The sequence below is a fragment of the Apostichopus japonicus genome, chromosome 7 (genome assembly GCF_037975245.1).
Source record: "Apostichopus japonicus isolate 1M-3 chromosome 7, ASM3797524v1, whole genome shotgun sequence".
NCBI lineage: Eukaryota > Metazoa > Echinodermata > Holothuroidea > Aspidochirotida > Stichopodidae > Apostichopus > Apostichopus japonicus.
In genome coordinates this window covers 20,857,320-20,881,937 of record NC_092567.1, presented here as the reverse complement: position 1 = coordinate 20,881,937, position 24,618 = coordinate 20,857,320, and the positions used below count along the sequence as shown (strand labels likewise).

Genomic DNA, 24,618 nt, shown 5'->3' with positions numbered 1-24,618 from the left:
GGATAGGGGGGAGGGTAACACCACGTTCAGACAATTTTTAATGTTTCATGAAGCCATTTAGGTTTTGTGTACTGTGAGGTCACAGCTTCCAAAAATGGAGAAAAAAAAAAAGAAAACCGGAGCGACACAAACATAATCCCATTAGTTGATTTTACAGATACAAAAAGAGATTTCCTTTTTAAAAACAACAAACAAATATGCTATCATTAAACAGAGTAAGAGTTCTGAAATTCCTTGCCACGTGACTCACACACACACGTACAGTTCTGGAGTTGTGACGATGTCACATAATATCTAAGTTCAAATCGCATCACTGCCAGTAATTTTTTATGACTCGAGTCCAGTCGCTAAGTTTGCTACGGAGGACAACTTTACAACCTATAGTTCGAGTCCACGAGTATTCGTTAATTAATTGAATATATTTAAATTAGAAGCATGGATGATTGATGATACGTTATATATTGTCCATGCTCTAACGTCATATGGTCACGTTTAAATATCATACAAATTAATATCTATTTTATATTTTGATTTCATTCTATTTTCTTTAATGCTATGGTTAGTTATAAAAAATAAAAAAAATACCGCAGTTAATTTCACAAGAGGTGGAAGGGTGCGGGGTGTAAATGTAAACAACAAAGTTAGTTTGAGGTGGGAGGGGAGGGGAGGAGATGGATAGGGGTAGGGGCATACACGCAATAGTTTTATGACACGGTCGAAACACTTATAATATAATGGAGTATTTATAGACTGCTATAGACAATTGAGGTATAAGCATGTAATGTGAGCGTTTCAAGCCTGTCATTTCTGCCACCTATACCAGATTGGTATACGTACTGCGTTGGTTCGTTAATAAGTTGGCGAAGAATTTTTTCATATAATTCGGGATACTGTCTTGATAATTCCAAGCCGGCGTTCGGTCTACAACATGGACAAGGAAAAATGAAAAAGAAAGACTGTTAGAACCACGGCATCAAAAACACCTTACACACATGTGTTCGGCATATCAAGTGAATACTGTAACCATTTCCTCGCCCTTCGCCCTCCCCCTCTCCCTACCCCTCCCCTCCCCTTCTCGCCCCTAAGACAATGATACAGGCAACCTTCCACTTCGCAAAATATTTACCTACACTACATCACGTCAAAAAATGTCATGTTTCTATGACACAAATCTGTCGAGAAAATGACGTTTGAATTCCAGGAAAAATGAATGAAAAAATTCCTGCTATATTAATGAAAACCTCTTGAAAAATACATTGTTTAAAGATCAACTGATAGTTTAATAAAGTCGCGCAAACTATGGTAATGAAAAATTAATCCACCAAAAATTGAAATACAAAACCACTATATCACAGTATTGCCATTTGACTAAAATATTGATTGGTGAAAATATATCATCTTAAATGTCTGCAATTTACCAATGAAAATATTCATAATTACAACTAAACGAAGTAAATTTGCAAATTATAGATGGGTAGTTGACTATCTAGGGAATTAAAAAAAATAAAAGTGTGGCAAGAATAAAACGGAACTTTCTTTCTTTTTAATATATGATTCGATTTAAATCATTGACGTCATGATTTCCTTAGTTGATATAAATATTTTTTATAAGTTTTTTTGCTCTGGTTGATTGCGTGTGATCCGGGGCAGACTCTCATAGCACTTTTAAATATGATATAATATAATATAATATGCAGAAACCTTTCAATAATTTTGCTAAAGAAATTCCACGTCAGCCATCAAATTATTCCTTCCAGTATTCGCGTTTGTTATTCGGGCACTGGATAATTGTTGTGTTTCAAGCACATGAAAAAGACTTGACCTGTGGTAGGTATTGATTTTTCCTCTGTTTCTTGGGAAAAGGAGGGAAGGATGCTTGGCGGTGAATGGGGTTCACAAAGGACCTTGCTTGGTTCCCACTTGGCTACGTCGAAAAAAAGATGAACACACAACCCCTTGAATGTTGTTACCCACGTGACTATAATCCTCTGTGTTTGTTCAAATGCACCAACGGTTTAATGACAATAATAAACAAGTACCCCTTTTCTCTTTCTAACTCCCAAATGAAATAAAAGAAGGTACACCCCCCCCCCCAATCCTCTAGCTTTTAATTATCCCCAGTGACCAAAACATTTTTTCCAAATCCCAAATATGAAGGAAAAGTGACATGCAGTTAAAAAATAAAATAAAAATAAATTTGGACTCACAAGATTAATACAAATACCAAAACAGAGAAGAAAAAAATGAAAAAAAAAATTGCACAAGAGGCAGAAATCCTTAAACGTGGGTCTAGTCACGTATAGCTAAGTGGATGGATTGTAAACGGTAACAGATTGACAGTATTATAAATGCAAACCGACGTGATGGTAAAGAATTTCTCGAGACAATTATTAATGGCGAAAGATTTGTTTCTACAATTTTCACTCCCCCCTTCTTCGTGATAAGACTGATCAACCTCTCAGCTATAATCAAATGAATATTCATTCTTCTTTGACAATTTGAAATGATGACGATATCCCTTTAGGGATGGTCATTATTAATGTGATGTTTGCAGAGTCCCTGTTCAGAAATATGTGCGGAGGGCTGTTTTTTCAGTATCGATGGAAGGCGTATACAAGAAAAATGAAATTGTTATGCTTAACTTAACTTATATCATGAGCTAAAAAACATTGCTAAGATGTAAATTGATTAAAACTGATTTGTTTAATGGTTTGATGCTAGTGAGTTTAGAACCATTTGTATGCTACATTTTCGCACGGTTTGTTCTGCAAAATTAATTCCACACGGATGGGTGAGACTTCTCTCTTTGAGTTTAATATCCGGGATGATCAATCAATTATTTTGATAAATGAAATTATTCTCTTCTTCACAAATAGTTACTTCACTCAAAAAGTATAGCACTACACAAAAAAAGTATAATTTTCGCTTTATTTAGAACTAACTTAATGGAATATCTTTGACTTGTGAGAAGCAAAACAACAGTCCCTCCTCATACAGAGTGATAATTCTCGACATCCGTAAAGAGAGTATATTTTCAAGGTTTTAGAGATGTTCAAGGCATTTAGAATTAAGTTTGTATCATAGAAATAAAGGAATAAAGGATTTAAAAAAAAAAAAAAATGGGGGGTGGGGTGGGGCGTGGTTCATTTCTTACCTGTTAATAGTTACTGATGTTACTGTAACAAGTAGATAACAAAACATACATAGTGTAATGGGTACCGCCAAACTGGCCTTCATTTTAAAGAGCGTTCCTGTGGAAGAGAAGGAAAACGGTATGAACATGAAGAGTAAAACAAATATAAATATTCAAAACTGAATTTAAGGGATTTTATACAAGGTTTCCTTTGATCTATAGTTTAGTCAATATGAGGTTTCTAGGTGAGCCAACTCCTCATGGAATAACTCTTATACAAGGTTTCCTTGAATCTAGTTGAGTCAACATGAGGTTTTTGGGATGAACTCAACTTCAAGTTATACCACAACGTATAACTTGCGTGACTCTCCTCTTTCAAACCTTAAAATGTTGCGGGAACTTGACTTGTCTTTATTGTTATATCCGCATTGTTATAATTTTCATTGTTATATATGTTGTAAAAGATGTTGGTGTGCGTTGTCCCATCCGTATTGTAAGTGTTACATAAGCATTGTTATGTTAGTATTGTTATATTTGCATTGTTATAGCTGGAGAAGAAAACAAAACACATTTATATTGTTATTGTTTTGACTTTTATGGTTGTATTGTCATGTTTGCATTGTTAAATTTTCATTGTCAGGTTTACATCCTGCAAAATGCAACACATGAATTGTTGTTTACGTTGAAATGTTTGCATTGTTATATTAACATTATCATATGTGCATTGTTATATTTACATGGTAATATTGACATTGTTCTAGTTACATTGTTATATTTACATTGTTATATTTGTATTGTTCTATATACATTGCGATATCCAGGGATGTGTTATTGTCACTAATACCAGGGAGCTGCTACTCTAATAGTAGCAGCTCCCTGCTAATACGAAGTTAAAAGTTTATATGGAATGACGAATTACAGAGACAGAAATTAAGATGCCAAAATACGACCACAGAAGTGATATATGTCGCTTTTCAACAGATCGATAAAAAGAAAAGAAAAAGAAGATTACCAAAAAAATAAAAGCAATAAAACTTTAATCTGATTTGACATCTAGACAAGTCTAATATTCTTTTTTGAACGAATAGCTCTCATTTCATTAGCTTCCAATATCCGTTCTTTCATCTCTAGGATAGCCATAGCAATTATTTTCCTTTCAATCAGATATATGCAATGATTGATTACACGAGAAATGGCTTTACATGGATTAAAGTAAAAAAAAATAATATTGGGATATAAACCTCTGCCTTTCTAAGAAATGATTGTGCCAATTGCTATAACCAATATATGCTGTCAACAAGCTGTTTCCATAGAAACACTTCCGAGATGGAAATAGGCCTATCTATTTGTAGATCGCGTGTATAAACAAAATGCGTGTACATATTTCTCTCTCTTTCTCTCGTACATGTGACGACATTTATGTATAGTGACGTAATATCTAAGATACATTACATAATTCTGGAGATTTTATATATATATATATATATATAATATATATTTATAATATATATTTATAATATATATAATATATATATAATATATATACAATATATATATAATATAAATATAAATATATATATATATATATATATATATATATATAATTTATGTTTGGAAGATTTACGTCAAAACTGCTTATTTACGCTTGTTGGGTGGAAGGCGGATAAAGCACCATTTGAAGATTCGAGTCCGTTAATCAATAACTTAATGTTTGATGCTCAAAATGTATAGCCACGTTTCTACACTTATCCTTACAGCGAAGGTGACCTAAAACTTTTCAGCGCATTTCCGATTCACTGACTTTTAAAGTTGATCTATGTGACCAGAGCTGACTCCTGGAGGGACAAATTTTCTTTCAAATCGCCTAAAGCTCTCTTGAAGAAGAGGACAAGATTATATGTCGATTGGTTTTCGAAGGAGATGGAAAAAAACTAGAGATAGAGAGAGTGAGAAAAAACACAAAAAAGGAATCTTTTTTAGAAAGGATGCTGGATTTACCACCAAAGTGGAGTAAAGGATTAAATTTTCCAATAAACAAAAAAGTCAAATCTGTTGGGGTTTCGACCATTAAAATGAATTATCAATCTTTGGGGATTTTTGAGAGCGGTGAGAGATTTTCTTTTTGTAATTTATCGAATCGAGATGAACCATATTGATTTATGTCAAAACATTTGGTCTAAACAACGGACGTGTAATCTTGTTTGATCTCACGATAGTCAAATTAGCCAGACATTTTCTATTTAATTTTTGTTTTGTTTGTTTGTTTCAAGAGGAGAACTTTGAAAGCAATCAGTCAACCTAATAAATTCTGGCATTCTAGTCTGAAATCTCGGTGACAAATATTGCCATTTGGTGTGATGTATCCATCTTGGATTTTACGTTTAGCTTTGAGGTTATGAAAACCTTGAGTGATAAAATGGATGAACAGATGCATCCACAAACGAGTGTTCAATAACCACAGCGGAGTTGAATAGGGATAGGGTTCGGGGGGGGGGGGGTTGGGTTGGCGGTGGGTGCGGACTCGGATGGGTGGATGGGAAGGATTGTCACTTAAATCGCAAAGAAGAGAATGAATAATGTATAGGAACTCCATACAGCTATACAGAGCATTGCATGTTTAGTATTATCAATACTGACGGTAAATACTTCGGATGGTTGAGGTGTTGATAAGAGGAGATAGAGGGGGAGGGGGTGGGGGAGTGGGGGTCTTCGAATAAATATGCCGTTACATTTAAGTTATGTACAGAATATATATATATATATATATATATATATATATATATATATATCTATATCTATATTTATATATTAATATAGATATATTTATATATTAATATATATGAGTGTGTTTATGTGTGTGTGGTTGTATATATTTGAAAATAAACGGATGTAATTATGCAGTAATTTTATTCAAACAAAGGGGGGGGGGTATGTAAGACCGCAGTGAACCCACTAATTATGTATTTGAAACAAGTGCTTGAGAATGTTTCACCTCTCTATTGATATACTTGTATTGGTCATATATTATGCAGATAAACCAGACTACATCTATACCGTCGATGTGATACACGTACACCAAGAGAGCTGCGGTGTCGTCATCGTAAACCGAGATGCATTTGACGGTTGAATATATGCCCCAATCGGTGGTGTTCAAGTGTTACGTGATGTTAGCCAGTAACTACAACCTGCCAGTGGTAACGGCCTCTTGAGAAAAGGCCAGATTTTGTGTAGATTTGCATGTCTAGGAGAGCGCCGACGCCATGTTGAATTCTCATCAAAATACATTCCGTGGTTCGTAGCAAAGTGTTTACGTGTGCCTGCATTTGTTTCCCTATTGAACATACTTCGTTGACTTCTTTAAGCCAAAATGCCAGAAAGGCAAAAAGAAAAAAAGAACTAAGACAAAAAAACATTGTTGTAATACGTATCAAACTTCCGTGAAAATTGTTGAATTTTGCAAATAACCACAGGATATATTTTTATTCCACAAAGCTCAAAAGAAATTGTCAATATCAAGAACTCAACACTTACGTATATACCCAACACACTTGCTGCGCATGTTGATGTCACGAAAAATGCCCATGGCGATCTGATCACGTTTTGTGTTCATACCGCACTTAGCTAGTGCATATATATATGTATATATCTATATATATATATATATATATATATATATATATATATATATATATATATATGTGTGTGTGTGCATATGTGGGGCATATATTGTATTCAGTCATTCCTTAATGATATATGCATATATATATAGATATATATATATATATAAAATATAAATATGCTCAATTAACAAGTTTATCTTATGTTTACAATACTACAATGCTAGTACTTTTCACATATTTGTCGAGCCAAGGAAGTCGTTTTCCTTATTTAAGTAAATTCACACGCAAGGTGCAAAACTGTTTAATCATGTAATAAAATCCAACATGATAAGCAATGAAGTGGGGTTCAAATTATTGCTTGATTAAAATATCGGGAGCAATCTTTAGGAATGACTGAATACAATATATGCCCCATTTAAGTACATGATTGTGTGCTTATATATTTCACTGCAACTTTTCCCTTTTCACTTCGAATGTCTGCACGGAGACATAATTATATATAGGCCACTATACCTGCAATAATTTTACTTGGGGCTTTGCTTAGCCAAACATAGAAACGTTATAAATTGCTGTTGATCAATTTACCACTTTCATCCTATATTTGTAAATTAAAAACTTAGTACCTTGAATTTTGTCTTCAAATAAATAATTTCTCTGCCGGTATTCTTTCATTTGTGTGTGGGTGTGTGTTTGGGGGGGGGGGATAAATTTGGATAACTTTCATATTTGTAAAAAATATTGTGACCATTATTTCATCAGGTGACATTAACTTTCGGAACGTGCAACCCCAGAGGCGAACAGATGGCCTTGTTCAGATCGTCACAAACGACAGCATAGATCAGTCGATTTTTTTCCCCAAAAAAGGGAAGAAAATACCCCGACAAAGCAGAACATAACTTCTACATTTTCGTTGTATTTTGTTGGATTCTTGGTTGATGTTGTAAGACTAACGAAGGTCTTTTCAAATCCTTCTCCATCACGGTATTAAACTTCAATACAGCAGTACTAGTCGTAATCTGTAAGGCCAAACGGTATTTAACACATCTATCAAACGACGAATTTTATGCATGGGACGCAGCGGTTTATTCTTGATATGTAATAAACTCCAAAAAGGAAATAAGAATAGCAACATGCATGGGTGATAGTATGATAAGGCCTAATGATTTTATAACTACCTTTGTGCTATCCTATTTATTTACCAAAAGTTAAAATATGCAGAATCTCCGATATGCTCCTTTAAGTCTAAATCGATGTTTACATGGGCTCCTCCGTGTAGGGTCTACATGTTAATGTTATCAAGTAGTTCTTTTAATTAATTCTGGTTTATAAAAAAAATGAACTGAACCCAAATTTTTTTAAAATTCATATGAACTAACAGAGCGCCATTTGGTGACATTCAACAACCATTTTTCTTTGGCATGCTTTGTAAACCTGTTAATTTTAAGTTATAAAATTCTGATGACGCAACTTTCTATTATGTTGCATCTGAGAAACTGACGCATAAACTGACGTTTGTGTGTGGTAGAATAAGTAGTTCAGTCACTTTAATCGTTGAGCCTGAGATATTTTTTTTTTGAAGAGCCATTTCTCTAACTATTCAATGAGGTTCCTCCTTTAAAGTACACCATCCCCATATAATTCTAACCAAAGTCTCGTACATTGAAAACTTAAATCATAAAGAGATAAAAGATTTGCAGTTCTTAAACAAGCAATACATAGTAAATACATAGACCATATTGATTTTGATGATACACAGATGACGCGGGAAAAAAAACCCCACAAAACAAAATCCGAGCACGAACTGTTGCTAAGCACATTGACCTCGGTGGATTTTGTATATGGTGCAATTATCAGACATTTTTTGGCGCAATTTAGTTATATACAATAAAAGATAAGCCTACGTTTTTCTGTTCTCAACATTGATTTCTGACAGGTTTCTACTTTCAATATAAAACAAGGGGGGAGGGGGGGTGGGAAGAAACATTTGCTATTACTATCATTAACATGAAGAAACCGTTGGAAGAAAATTACAAATTATAGTGCAAGGAAATGAGAAAATTCTTTCGACTCACATAAATGTCTGTTGTTTTTAAAATCATATATAAGCACATGTCGCTATTAATAATAAAAATAATAAAAAGTATGATAAACTACAGAGGTCGTTACGGACAGATATGAAACATCTTTGGCTCAGATATTAAACAGGTGCAGTTTATCACAAAGTGTACACGAACTCTAACGTTATTGGAAACCTCTTCATGAGATGAGTCTTAACAGTTTTCTTTTAAAGGGACAGCCTATAGGACCATAACAGATAAAATACAGTAAATGTTACTTGTTGAGGTATAACAGTTAAATATTAAAGTTAATTTCTACCCCATCTCGGAGTATTGTTGGACGGTCACAAACAAGTTTCCATTTAAAATTCATGCCCCCCCCCCCACCCTCAAAGCAAAAAGAATAATATATGAATAAATTACATCAAGCAGTATAGGTTGCATTCAATATGAATGATACAGATTTCAGACTTATATAATGGCATAGAATATTTGCTCTAAGTCACTAAATAAGTTAATTAATCAAAACAGATTTTTTTTTGGGGGGGGGGGGGCCATTTTGTCCGCAAAGTCTTCTGTTCACTACCCAGGTTCCTTCATGAAGACTAAGCCACCACCCCATCACCCCACCACCCAACCACCCCACCAACCCACCACCCCACCAGATACCCCACCCTAATAATCGATAGCCAGAATTCAGGAAATTTAGCTATAGTTTAGTTTGTGGACTCGATGTTCAAACAAAAGGACCAAATCGATCTCCATCGACAAGCTCCGAAAACTGTAAATAACATTTCTGACCTCTGGAAATGTCCCACGACCCATTTATTTCTCTTTTACACTATCGCACTTTTGGGTCGCGCCGCCTCATAGTTGGCGCATGCCCATTATAGATAGTGGTTGTATATGAAAAATTCAAAATTTTGGTTATAGACTTACCTTAGCTCGCTAACAATGGTACTGTAACTGGTTTTTCGTGATTTGACCCTTCCGTTGTCTTTGTTATAACGATTGTTCCCAAGGGTAAGATACTCTGTGGAATAGACGATAAGAGAAATAAATATATTAATAAACAAAGCTTTCAAGAAGGAAAACAATAAATCATATAGGGTAAACACATACCTAAGCATGTAAACCAAACATGGCGTCACCATAACGACGCTGACATCCGTTGCACCTCGATTTACTCACATCTGACGAACAAGTCCTACTTGGAGGTGACCACTCAGTACTTAACAACCCCCCTACCCCTCCCCCCAAAAAAGTTTCTGGACATGCAAGCCAAAAAACTTGATTCAATCTTAACCGCAGTCACGTGACCACAATGGCGTTACCTCTGACCATCCTAATCCTAATCCTCAGTGTAGGATTAAGTTGGATACATTTAGTTGCAAAGAACAAATATTATAAATAACTCACGTGTATACATTCAGGTTTTACCGTTCCTTACTGTATATAACGCTCGTAGATAAATAAATATGTATAAAGAGAGAGATTTCAGAAACTGTTATCACCCAGTAACAGTATAGAACAGAACCGTTTTGATGTAAAGCTATGCACAATTGTCACTAGAGTCCATTGAGTTTCAGACAGTACTATCTCACGGCAGAAGAAACTTATGCAGGCATTCAACCCCCCACGTTCATTGTTCTCGATAAAAACCGGAATCTATTTAAATTAGTTTTATTTGGCTGAATTAAAATCTCGAGATACCCTAGAAAATAATTTGCATGAACACAAAGGAAAGAATTTTAATTACTTGAATCCCTTCAGTCTGTTGTTCTGTGTTTGGTCTTTTCTGTTTGGTCAACAGTTCGAGAAGTATTAAAATAGCTTGGGCGGAGTGAGAAATAGCATTGAACTGAGTGGCAAGCCTTAGACATCTCATTAACAATAATAATAAGAATAATAAAAAACATCCCTTGATCCCTGTCTGGTACGTCATATCATGTCATTTTTCATCAGAAAAGAAACAAAATGACCACCGACGAAAAACAAGACACAAACCCAGATATTATCATTGATATATAAGTCATAGAGACAAATGTTGTCAACAACTTTCCGAAATAGCTACGAACAAAAAAATTGTTATTCCTCTTTAGGGAGATATCACAGATTTAGTGTTTCTTTCACACACAGAGCTGATTATGTATGACAATCTATATTTTTGGAGATGGGCTTTGGCAAACTGTTGAAGTATTAACAAATTGATCTGCATCTGCAGGACCTACAATAATGATGGCATTGCATTCAGTGATGTCAACATGTATAACTTGTTGTCTTGAAACTATAAATAGAAAAGCAAATATTGAAACCTTTGCAAGAAAACTAAGCGGCGCTATGATATCACAGATTTTCAAAATGGCGGATCCATGCACACACGACGTTTAAACTAAGCTGTTTCGGGATAGTTGGATAGTTGTACTCCACAAACACATCTCTTTCACATATAGTTTAAGATGATCGTTGGTTTTGTGTCCCCCAAATCATTTGTAATCATGTCTTTTTTTAAAAAACAAGGCGATCTCAGTACAGGCTACATTCCTGACCAATTGTTAGATAAATAATCTTTTTACATCGGAGATTAAGCAATACAAAGTAGTCCAAAGCAAACAGTATGAAAAGTCGTCTATGGTCTCGAGTCAGGCAATGTATACAATTAGACAAGCATGAGAAGCTGATTTCTTCGTGTTAGTAGAGTCTCCCGGCAGAGTTTAAAACATTGAAAAGACGTTAAATTTCACCATCAAATTTCCTTGAAATCAACTGTTTGGGTTGACATCTATATTTCACATCACAATTGGAACTATACACATCACAATTGGAACTATACGCGTCATAATTGGAACTATACGCGTCATAATTGGAACTATGCGGCGTGATTGGAACTACGTGTCGTAATTGGAGCTACGCTTCTTAATTGGAACTACGCTTCTTAATTGGAACTACGCGTCATAATTGGAACTACGCATCATAATTGGAATTATGCGTCATAATTGGAACTACCCGTCATAATTGGAACTACGCGTCATAATTGGAGCTACGCTTCATAATTGGAACTACGCGTCGTAATTATAACTACGCGTCATAATTGGAACTACTCATTATGATTGGAACTACGCGTCACAATTGGAACTACGCGTCATAATTGGAATAACGCAAACTAACTGGAACAACTCAACATCATTTAATTGGATTAGCACAGTGACGAAGTCGTCTCCAAATCTTGGGTTGCGTATACCCAGCTCATCCGCTGTCTACGCGAAGGAAGATTTTCTCTATTTATTGAAGGTAGGCTGATCTTATCATGGGCACATTAATTCATTATACATGTCATGGTAATTTGCACAGAGTGCTCTGTTTAAAACTAAAATGGAATCATGCTCAGCGCCCTCTAAATTTATATTAGATTTTCACACGCAGACCCCACTGATGAAAATGGTCGGCCGTGACTTTGGTCTTCTTCCAAAAAGCAATCAGATTAAAAGGTTAATCTCCAGGGAAAACAGAATTTGGCGGGGATCGTACGGATTAAGTCTTCAAGAAAATCCCAAAAGATATCAGTGGGAACGATTATATTTTTCTTTTCAGTTTCTGAGATTAAGAAGGAAGAAAATGGAAGAAGAAAATACATTCTACTTAACTCGATATAAAACCTCAAATATTATGGATAATTCTATTATATTCAACGCTTTATGATTGGAATTTTCAGTCTTCATATTTGACCATGAACTTCTGTTTTGCTTAAAATTAAAAGTTCTTTGGTGAAATATTATATTTGTACAAACGGTACGGCCCAGTGGCGTGCACTTGATATCAAATTTGTGCGTTTGTGTTTAAGGGGTGGGGTGGGGGGGTGGAGGTATTTTATTCTCTTCCTAACGGATTAAAGTATAGGAGCTAATGCTATATGAAAGGGCCAGCGGCGAATGAAAGAATTTTACAGAGGAAGTAGTGTGGACCTTGGATCGTTGAAATCGACTCCCGTGTAGATCGGAGCCGGGTGAGTGTTAGGAGTCTGCTCCCTCCCCAGAAACATTAACAAATCTAGACATCCAAATGGTGAATTCTGGGCCATATGTTGACTATTATGTGTACTATTAGCTCGATATACAACGTTGTGCTAATACGAACTCTTTGGTGTTATGTGTGTTGAAAAGAAGGTGTGCATCCGTGGAAGTGAAGTCTCCAAAGGTTGAATGTAAAAATTTGCCCCATCCCAACGATTGTACCCATTTCACGCGATTAACGATGGAAGATGGGGGCCACCGACCACCCCACCTTACCCTTCCCTACCTTCGTACACGCCACTGGTACAGCATGTGTGAGCAATATATTTAACACGTTAGCTACATTCCGGTTTCATTCCATTGAATGAAGCATACATGTGTGTGGTCACAGAAAGGATGGGGTAACACCACGTATCCCCTTTAAATTAAAGGAGAACTAAATAGCTATTGCGCTGACCTATAGACTTCAAAGGAAACTTAAAATTTGTAACTGATAACATTGCAGCCGCAGACGAAACACACTCTTTGAATGTTTTGTAGTGGTTGAAAAAGGGGTTAAGTGTAGCCTACCTACCCTACCCTACCAACACCCCCACCCCGACCGCACATACACACCCCTCGATCTGCGCCCGCGTATTCATATGCGTCTTAAAGAGTCAGTATCGTTGTTTAACAATTAAGTTTGTCTAGTGTCCTTCATATATGTAATATTCTTTGTTTCGTATATACTTTGATAAACAGTTTCTTTTGCAACTTGAATTTGAAAAGAAAAGAAAAAACATTGAGCTGGTACCTATCCTTATAGAGCACAAGCACGAATTAATTAAGACCTACATAATGCATGATAAAAGTGCTACATAGGATGGAGTGAAATGGGTTTTTTTAATCAAAACGGTCTCAATATTCTCAGTATGTTGAAATCATCAAGAGCGAAACCACATCAGACACAACAAAACAAAGCAAACGGCATATTATCATTTCGACACTTTTTGTATACAATAAATATTACTTTTAGATGAAAATATGGCACCATGAGACATGTTTAGTATGCGGCTCCGATTTTCCATGTCCAATAGTACAAACGTTTCGTCTCACTGTACATAAACAAAGCCCCAAACGTATTAAAATTGATACAGAAAGTACGCTGTTCATAGGTCATCAGGAAAGAAAATATGTGAAATTAATTCTGCATTGACGCCGAGGTGGATAGCCTTACATGTATTTATTACTTTGCTCTAAAAAGTTATAGAAATATCGCTATAAGGGTGGCGATAAAAAAAAGGTTAATTTCAGAGCCTTTTCCATTATTCATCCTCACTGTAGTTGGAAGTGTAGTCTTCTAAAACGAATGCAGTGTGTTAAGTTATCACATGAATGGTTGACAAAGAGGGATGCGGTAACTGTTCTTTCGTCTTAAAGGGACTGCAATTTAAGGAACAATTTACTTATCACGGAAGCGGCCTAACGGTATAGGCGCCTAGCCTAACATACGCTATAGCTTAACAACCGTGGGCTGAAGCCCATGTTAGGCGCATAGCCTATCAAAAAGCAAAACACGTCTGTTTATGTTGGTATCTGTGTAATTATTCCTGTACACTGTATGACATCATGCAATTATCGTTTTATCGTTTATGGTGCACAGTGGGTAGATTGGAATGTTACAACTGAATATATAATTAATTATGCATATTCATAAGATTAATAATTCACTATATGTAGTACTGCTATATGGGTCAAGTTACGTCACTATAACAACATTTGAAATATAATGTTTCCTTACTTGCTGCAAACCTCCGTCTGGGAAGATTTTATAAAGCGAGAGAAATACTCAAAGGTGTGTTGACACTTTTTTTAAAGCATTGAGGACATTTTAGGATATATCTAGCAATTTGGGACCCGGCCACGCCCCCGCATCCCTCCTCGCGTACATATCAATGACGTTACAGTCACTATAAATAACATCGTATAGTCCCATTATAGTCTACATATAAAGTCGATAACATAAATGGAATTTTTCTATCAAATTTATGGAAAGGCACTGTATTCATATTTTCATGACAAATTTACATGATAATTTCAATCATTAATTCATTTGATACTGTTCCGAAACAAGAAATAGCAGTCCAACAAGGCAATACCATAACAAAGTTTAAACAGATTTATAAATTCAAACGTTACCTTAACTAAGATTATAAGCGATCCATATAATCAAGTAAATCAGCACACATATACCCGCAATAACAAAAAAGAAAACTGATGTTGAAAGATTTCTTCATGATAGTCATGATATAAGATCGGCTATTTTGCCACCTCTGAAATTTATATACTCGAAGTTTAAAAGTAGGCTATTTCACGCCTTTTGAAAACATTTGTGTCCGCTGCACTTACCCCGTACATTTTTTTTTTCAAAAACATTTGAAACGGCTGAAATTCATAATGACCGGTATAACTTCTGTAAATCAAATTCTTTCCAATTTATCGGAGTTTTAATTATACGTTACTAATGTGTCAAATTTTCGTATCTATGTTCTTCTTTTGTCTGTAAAGCCCGCCAAAAATACCACTTTTTTTTCTCCAAAGGACAAACGTAAGAGTCATGCAACAAATATATTTTTCTGCCCTGGAATATTGTGTTAAGTTTTGCTCAAGGAAATCAAAAAGTTGGACTTAAACATTACAAAAAGTAAGAAAAAAGAGTTACACTTTCCGTTACAATGAATTCTAACACATCGCCTTGCACGTTTTCTAGGCAACCAAAAGTCATAAGCTGATGACGCCCTCACTGTTTCCCTTCATGATTCATGTACTTTGTATGACTTATGTTAGGAAACTAACATTCCCAGAGCAATTTAGCGGCAAATTGGAGCTTATTCTTTTATATATTTTAAGGAAATGATTATTCTTCAAAATCGATTATGCAATGGAGCACTAATCAAACTGAAAGTGAAAATTTTACCGAAAAAATCAAACTTCCACGAAAAGCATATATTTGATTATATCGTCATTTAAAATTCTAAAGAGATATGCATCGACTACATAGTACCGGTATATCCTGGCAAAATCGACAGGAGACCACGAAGGATAAACAAAACACAATTAGGAATAAGTCATTGTTTATTAGCCCTTTAACTATGTATATATATAGTGTCTGTTTGCTTAGCGCCGATAACGACATACAGGACAGCATTAAAGGGAATCTGTGAAGATAAGGCAAGTATATATAAGCTATAGATTGGGTTCTTAGAGTTTTTTGGTAAAGGGGGCGGGGGGGGGGGGGATAAACCAATGATGGTGCTCAGTTGAACCTTGTATGAATCTATGATATCATGATATTTATTATATCATATATATCATGATATCATGATATATATATGAAATCATGATATTTATATTTATAAAAATCTATGATATTTATAATTTACATGGTCAAGATTGTCTGTTTTTCTTTAAACTACCATCTACTGCTACGTGAATATACTTAACGCTCCCATTTCAGAAGATTCTTGTAGTACCATATATTTAAAAAAGTATTTAGTGAGATTAAGGCCTCTAGCCTATCCCGCCCTTGCCCCAGCCCCTACACAACTCCACCCCTCCTCTGTTTTCCTTCTTCTCTTCATTCAGTTTTAAATGAAGTCATGGGTCAGTTTGAAACTAAAGGCGAACGGAGCCTGGTCTTTCCAAAAACCAATGATAAGAACAAAAGTATAAATCCCGTTTCAATTTCGTATCGCTTCACTTCCTATCGTAGCCTATAATAAACTTATAGAACTATAAAGTTAAACTTATATTAATTGGTTAGTTCAAAATCATGAGTGCATTGGCCGATGTATATGTATACTTATTATCACAGTTAGGCTATACATTTTAATGAATTTCTGAAGGGACATTTGCTTCCACATGAACAAAGTAACGTATTTCCTTTCACAGACTTATGACTCTCAATTATATCCTCTCCTTCCCTCTATAAACCCCTTTCCACTCAAGGGAAGGTTGTTCGGTTCAAGTTCGGTTCATATTATCTTCTGCCTCATTATACACTAGCTAAAGAAATTTAAAACAAAAACGGACGTTAACAAAGAAATTCGAAGGAGTAATGAATATTTTGTTCCTTTTATTGAATTGAAAATGAAAAGGCTATGAATATTTATAAACACATCAATGAATTTATAACGATATTCATTAGGGTTGATGAATGAATGCATTAAGTTTCGTGATCTCAATTTACTGATTCAGTTTATTTGCATTATGTATACAGTCCCATTTCTTCTCCAATCGGCATGTTTCATAGATTCCCAGGATCTATCTATCTGCTCACTCTTTACCCCCCCCCCCCCAAATAAAACGATTTTCCTTTGGTTAAGGCTTACATGGAAACATCTATGAACACAGAATGTGTTGACTACAGCCCAGAGCTATAGGAAAACCGAAAATATTATTTCGCCCTTTTTAGTAGACATTTCGATTTTATTTTGGCCAAATAAAATGTAGTCTTTATTTTGATGAGCCAACTTAAAAATATGATATTAATATCTGTCTATAGTTATCCAGTGTGTCATTAAGTTACCTATGACTTCTATTTTCTATAGATATAATATTAACCGGCTTCACCTCTTGCGACAATGGAATAATAAGTAAATCAAGGACACGTTTTGAGATCAATTTCATTAACACTTTGTCATATTTGTTCTAGATTACAAAGGCCTATATACATTTACAATTTAAACCATCAGTAACACGTTCTTGGAAAATGTCACATTAATAATTGAAGCCTATACAGTTAATAGGATTGTATAACAACAACTCTCCTATATATGATACCATTCAGATATATTTATATTAAAGGGATAGTGCTCGGCCTAAGATTTAGTTAAGTTAGGTTTAGCATAGGTCAAAGGTCACTGGTTCAAGTACCGTTCTAGCAGAAAATTGTCCATTTGTGTTTAATTTATCAGTCAAGTTTCCGTTACGCATGTACTTTAAAAGTTACGTACAAGAAAACAAAACCGAATTTCTCTTGAAATCCTTTCATAGCCGCTGTCTAGTTGGATTCGAAATCAAACTAGGGTTCGATCCCTGGTAACAAGGTATGCAAGGTATTGTGGCTTCTAACTGGCGCCCTCAGCAAAGACATTGCTTTTTATAGGGAACGCCACCAACTATATGGATTGGGTATAACTCAGTTGGCAGAGCGCTGGACTTTTCATCACATGGTCACTGTTAGTTCGAATCCCTTCCTAGCTATTTATTTCTTTAATATATTCTATAGTTTAATATATAACCAAGTTCAGTGCATATACCATGGGTAATTAGGACACCACTTTGTAAATGTTGTGTATACAAAGTTGTACATTGATTAATATTTTGTGTAATGAATTTGTCAATAAACCGAAAAATAAAAACAGGAAGCTATACCAGAACTTCATTCGAAACCCTATCTAAATAATGATTGTTCATGACCACAGTCATGATGTAAAAAGCCTTTACTCTTTTGATATTTGTTCAGAGATTAACAAGGTAGGCGTATTAATTGTCGCACCTACTCCTGCTCTTCTGCAGTACGACCAATTTAATGTCCATACCAACGTACATGACCTACGTATCTTAGCATCTGACTATTTGCCAAATACCGAGGAAGGAGTGAAGGTATACTCCTCCATTCATCATCACCGATGTGTGTGTACTAATGAGTGAACGAAGGTATTTCAAAACCCTATCGTTGAAACCAAAAATACTAAATCCCATGAAGACTCCGCTTAATAACACTGCTAAAAACATCAAGTATTAAAAAAAAAAAGATCAAGGAAAAATAATATATTATATTATATTATATATATATATATATATATATATATATATATATATATATATATATATATATATATATATATACACACACATCCTATGATCACGAGGTCCATCGGTGGTCAATGTGTTGATTCGGTATAATGAAAGCCTGCAGTATATGATAAGTAGTTAATGACTAACCCGTTAATTGCCAAAAATGGTGAAAGGATTCAAGAGTAATGGTGGACAGAACAGACTTAACAAGGAGATTAAAAGATAGTATTAATCATCGAATGCAATAATGCAAGGATAGACTTATAACGAACAACGTCCGAAAAAACTACGTTTGATAGTATAAGTTGACCGTTCGCAAATTGTGTAGTTTGTCATTATAATATCTTGCGGTTAGCAAAAAAAAAAAAAACTATATATATGTATATATATATTTTCATATAGTTATATATTTATATATATTTATTATCAAATATATATTCCATATAGACCTATACACATGGGTATAGTAGACACAGTGCTCGAAAAATGGAAAAGGGATACCCGTTCGTATTTCACATGGAAAATGGCTTACGGATGTTTTAGGGCATTCTTTAGTCTCATTCATTTGTTGTTTCTTTGCCTGGTAAAGACGTTCTGCATACAAGTTATAAATAGCAGAAGAAACAGAAATAAAAGCATACGGGCGCACACCACTTATAAAAGTCCCGTATCTGTCCCAGGGGTATACAGGCTTATGGAAATTATGTATGAACACAATACTTTCTAGTTTAAATTAACGTCTTCTCAATGACTTAGTACTGAACAATTTTATTCTTTCTTGTCACACAATTAAAATAAAGCTGTTCGATATTACAACAGCCGATTTGCTTTTGGAACGACCTTTTTTAGTTTGAACCAAATACGAAAAAATATAAGAACTAGGCTAAGTAATAACTTTGTCGTTGATTCAGACATTAGGAGTCATTCTAAACAGAATCGAACATGTAATCTTATTCGGAAGGATCGCAATTTCCCTAATTCAAGGACGATCTTCCTCTCTGCAAATGTTTCAACAGATTTCGTGTTACAGTGGGTTTCATTATAACAAACAAGCATGGAAGAAACCATAATACTGCCATGCATGTTTAAAGGCGCTCTGTCTGCTTGAGATTACAACAAAACGTTGGCACACGCCGGACCATGCTCGTAAAAATATATACATGCTCGTAATATATATGTCATATTTATTGAACAGAGAGAGAGAGAGAGGGGGGGGGGGGGCGAGAGAGGAGTTTGTGTTAACAAAAAAAGATCCTGGAGATTCCATGATAAAGTTTCAATTCCCCCCCCCCCATATTAACGATACACGGGGGAAAAGGTAAGAATTGTAACATTGCCAAAAAAATTGCCCAAATTGGAGTAAAACAGAAATATATCTTTCTAACGATTTCACTTTTCCTTTCTTGACTTACAAATAGTTTTAAAAATGTAATTATGCTTACCCCCCTCTCATAATCGCTTGCTCTCGCCCCCCCCCCCCATAATTCGCCCATCCCCCAGTTACTATGATCCACCGAATACCATGATTGTGCGTGTGTGTGTGTGAATATTAGATGGTTATTACACGGTGATACAAAATTCAGATCCAAAACAAATTGCAACTATGTACAATGAGCGGTCAACTTCACAGAAAATAGCGTTTACCATTTACCTAGCTCATATTTTGCGTATATATAGCGTATAAAGGGCAGGGGATCAAAGTACATCAGTCCTGCACAATTTGTTAACCACTTTTATAGAAATTCACAAAGTTTAAAGTCTAATTTGTCATTATTTCAAGTCAGTTTATTTTGTTTTTCTTTCTTTATTGAAACATCTTCTTCTCCTGAGACTTTCGATGGCCTGATATTGACCATGACTTCTCAACCATGCGTGGCTACTCTTTGTTTATTTATTCGATAAATATCATTAAAAAACCGCATAAACATTAAAGACCTTGATAAGAAACATGCTTTGTTTATCTTCCATTGTTTGTTATCAATTTCTCTTAATTTTCTAAGCCGAGAATTGGTAATGAAACAGCAAGTTTGTTTAAGACCTTTTTTCTTAGAAGCGGTTAGGAAATTGATAGTTATGTGCAATGTACACACTAAACTGTATTATGTACAGGCTCCTTGAACGTGCTGACGTCATTAGCGCTAAATACGTGCACCGTGAAATTTTAAAGAAAATAATTAATCCTTCTTGTATATTAATTGATGGTTTAGTGCCGGAGAAAACTGGCAATATTTGTATCGCTTTAATGAATATTAAAATATTATAAATGAAAAAAAAGTACTTGGCTGTTTCTGATTCATATATCTGCGGGCAAAGTTCTAACGAGCGGAGCCAATTGGCGGAAGTTTCCTCAAGATTAATTGTAATTCATATAAAGCACATATACGCCTATATGATCTTTATGCTATACAATGTAACATATGCATTGTATCTACACAGAGTTCAAGATACTGTTGATGGTATAAATTAAAACTGACGCTCTCTGCAGAAATAACGAAAAATCTGTTTGTTTTATTGCACCTTAGGCTATATGTCGTTATATATAGCCCGTCCGGTAAAAAGGACATCACCACGTCATCTCGTTCAGTAAGCTTTTGCATGTTAAAACGATTTCAAACTCAGAGAGAGATGAACACAAGTACAAAGTCATCATTTAAAGACCTCGACATAAGTATATTTCCCGCCCTACTCCCACCCCTCCCCCTGCCTTCTCTTTTACCCTTTTTCCTGTCTTGCCCTTTGACCATACCCAATTGGTCATCGTCTGACCCTTTCGCTTCCCTCTGCGGCTGTTTAAACCCGTTTCGCGTTCCTCTTGTTCCAGTTCAACAAGATTTATAATCTCAATAGACGACTTCTTCCTGATTTTATCCCCCTTCAACATTACCAACCTGTACCACCCGTTCTCTAAATATTTCTTTTCCTTTGGAATGTGGTGGTGCTGTAGGGTGGGCCGCAAGGGCAGGCGGGGGATGTGGTGCGAAGGGGGGGGGGGTGGTGGCGGGGTATGGCAGTGGTAAGCTTTTCTTTCTCATGAAGAAATCAAAATCTCCAACATATATACTTTACTTTCAAAACCTTTCTTATTCTTCAAGTAATCAAATTTATTTCCTCATTACCCAAAAAATAAACCCACTGAATGAATTCAAACAACTTTAAGTAAATTCTTAAGCAACTCGGATGGGTCGTACACTGCCTGCCGGCCATGGCGCATTAACTTCTCTCTCCACAAACATTTACTATAGTAGCCGTCCTACTTTTTTTTGTAACCTTGCCCTCTCTAGACCTCAACCGAATTCGTCAGTAAATTTCTGAAAGAATGCACTGTGGGCGTAGAATTTATCAAAATCATGGAAGACACCCATCTAATCTAATATCTCTAAGGCCTAAATGACTTTGTCAAAGAAGATGAAAAACATGTTGCTCCGTTTCGGGAGATAATATGATTTGGATAGTTTTGTCAGGGGCCTGTCATTTTCTACATCTGTAAAGTCATATCGCCATTATAATTATAGATCTGAAAATTATGCCAATTCGCATTTCTTTCAATATTTTTAACATAAACTGTTAACAACGTTGACATTGAAAGAATAACAGTATTAGGCTTTATTAAGATCATCAATATTTTGGATCCAATATTGGCAAAAACTATTTCACTTACAGAAAATGGGGAAAATTTTCATCAATGCAGAAAAAACACAGGGGTGGGGGGGGGTGGGTCGTTGGGGACGTTGTGTCACGTCGCCTCTCGTTAAGAGGCGTAGCAAAACAACATAGGATGCTGTACCATTGTTTTGAATGACAAACGCTTTGTCTTCAACAAGTGTCTTTGCAAAGCGGTTTTCGTCCATACTTTTTATTGAACGACAATATAAAAATGAATATTTTGATTTCATTTTCAATGGAATTGGACTATATTATTTTTGCACGTAAGCCAAATAATGTGTGTAACAGTTGTTGCCTTTGTCCTTTTTTTAATAAAGTACAGCCGTACTTCCTTTTTTTCTCAATAAATAATCTTGGAGGGCATTCTCAAGAGTAAATTATTCGGTAGTCTGTAATAAATGAGAGGAATGAAGTATACTAAATTTGTCTGAGGCTTGAAATCACCGAGATTTAGTTTGCCAAACACTTGACGCCGGAACCATATATTATGAATTTGGTGTAAAATGTATACTTTCCAACGACTAAGTGCAACAATGACCTTCTTTAGCTCAGGTCAATGATACAAAAAAAAGGGGGGGGGGGGATTTAGAACATCAGGAAGTTCCCTGTTTGGTACAAATATGAGCATTTTTTATTACCAGGTATTAGTTTGTGTCAATGAAACCTCTTGCAAAATACTGGAATGGCTTCTGAATTAAAAAGGAATCTTTACAAACGTAGGAACTCAAGAACAAGAAAATGAAATTTCAAGAGCCGTTGGGAGGTTAAAGTCCCTAAATCCCCCTAATCCCCCTAGTACCCCTAATCCCCCTACACTCAAAGATTTGAACTTCGATAGTAGGTCAATGTGTGTTAGACTAAGTATTCCAGCCACTTTGATCGATTAGCCTCTGAGTTTTAATCGTTCATTTCTTAAAGCAAATAAAAATGGTATTGAAATATTAAAGTGTTACTTCTCTCAATGAGTCTCTATCAGCATTATAATTTTGTGCTGCGGTCATCCAGTAAATGTCCATCCGTATACGTTTGCGTGGTGAAGATACGTCATGTTTCAACTAAAATTAACCAATTTTAACTGCTGTTTGACGTCACTTGTGGGGGCTCAACGGCTCCCTGGTCTTTGTCAATTTGGATTAAGTCATCGCCAGTTAACTTCTTTTTTTATACCGTGATTATAAACAAAAAAGAAAAAAAGAAGGTACACATTGTTCTCAAGAATAAAATAAACTCTTCGAGTATTTAATTACAGTCAAATAAGACGGATGACGTCATTATACCAAAGATCGACGAAATATTAAACAAATCCGAGTTTTCTAATCAAGTAAGAAAATGATTTCGGATAAAAAAAGAAAGAGAAAAGGGGAAGGCGTTAATCTTTTATATTAGTATTGACATATGAAAAAATGAAGAGGGCGTTTAGTGACGTGTGTTATTAAATTAAGGTTTTAAGTGACGCCACTTACATAAAATAGATATATCGCCAGAAAGGTCAAGTAAGGGTCACAAATGATTAAATATGCATCGCTGCGTTTTAAAGAAGCATTCTTATTGAATGCAAGTACTTGTAAAGTGTCACTCGTTGTCACATGCATGTGCATGTATGTGTATCTCATTTCATTAACATTCTCAAGGTCACGTATCGCTGTTAACGCTTTTTTTGTTTCTTGGCTTTTATCAAATTTGATCTTACTTCTTCTTCTTCTTCTTCTTCTTGTTCCCTATAACCTGACAGCAATGGCCAGGAGAAGGACTTTTGGGAAAGCTTTTGGCATATTTGATAAGTCGTCCAATGGCACTAGCATATGAAAGTGATATTTATTGAATGTTTCCTATGGAAATAATGCAACCCGCCAACCTCCCCCCCACCCCACCCCTGGCCAAAAAAAAAATAATAATGTGATCGTTTTTAAATGTTTTTTTTTAAACGCAAGTCAAGGATATATCATTTAATGTGATAATGTATAATATCTGCAGTGAACAAAAAAGTATTTTACTTTCCGTAACTTCTAAATCTGTAGACGACAGGTACATATGAAGGATGACCTGAAAATGACACGGTCACGTGATTCCGTTGCAGTGGGCTATGATATGTGTCTTGCGTATATGTTGTGTTAGTTTATCATATAGGAGAAGAAATATGAATTATAGTGGGCTTTAATACCTTACCAGTGCGTGTCTTCCTATGTCAAAATAGCCATGTTTTCAATAAGTTTCTTTTATCCGGTCAAGATGAGCAATTCGATTGTTAACTTTGTCAAGTGGTACTGAAACGTATAGAGATGTTATCGTCGAAA

At 35.3% G+C, this 24,618-nt stretch overlaps 2 protein-coding genes across 5 annotated transcripts in view; one reads left to right on the top strand and one right to left on the bottom strand.

Moving 5' to 3' along the window:
- Nucleotides 1–24,618, bottom strand: part of LOC139969684 (uncharacterized) — an 81,991-nt gene that overhangs the window by 5,609 nt on the left and 51,764 nt on the right. The window contains exons 1-4 of one of the 4 annotated variants that reach the window (XM_071974829.1): nucleotides 10,230–10,397; nucleotides 9,750–9,843; nucleotides 3,155–3,252; nucleotides 838–921 (exon numbers count right to left, since the gene is read on the bottom strand). In XM_071974829.1, the coding sequence (XP_071830930.1) occupies nucleotides 838–921; nucleotides 3,155–3,237 (167 nt within the window). In that variant the 5' untranslated portion in view covers nucleotides 3,238–3,252; nucleotides 9,750–9,843; nucleotides 10,230–10,397. Of the gene's footprint in view, nucleotides 1–837; nucleotides 922–3,154; nucleotides 3,253–9,749; nucleotides 9,844–9,932; nucleotides 9,957–10,229; nucleotides 10,398–24,618 lie in introns of those variants that run through there. The other 3 variants (XM_071974826.1, XM_071974827.1, XM_071974828.1) reach the window with 3 other exon arrangements.
- LOC139969679 (transmembrane protein 183-like) overlaps nucleotides 11,969–24,618 on the top strand; it is a 148,007-nt gene continuing 135,357 nt past the window's right edge. Inside the window, exon 1 of the mRNA XM_071974819.1 lies at nucleotides 11,969–12,101. The gene's annotated coding sequence lies outside the window, so the exon portion shown is untranslated. The remainder of the gene's footprint in view (nucleotides 12,102–24,618) is intronic.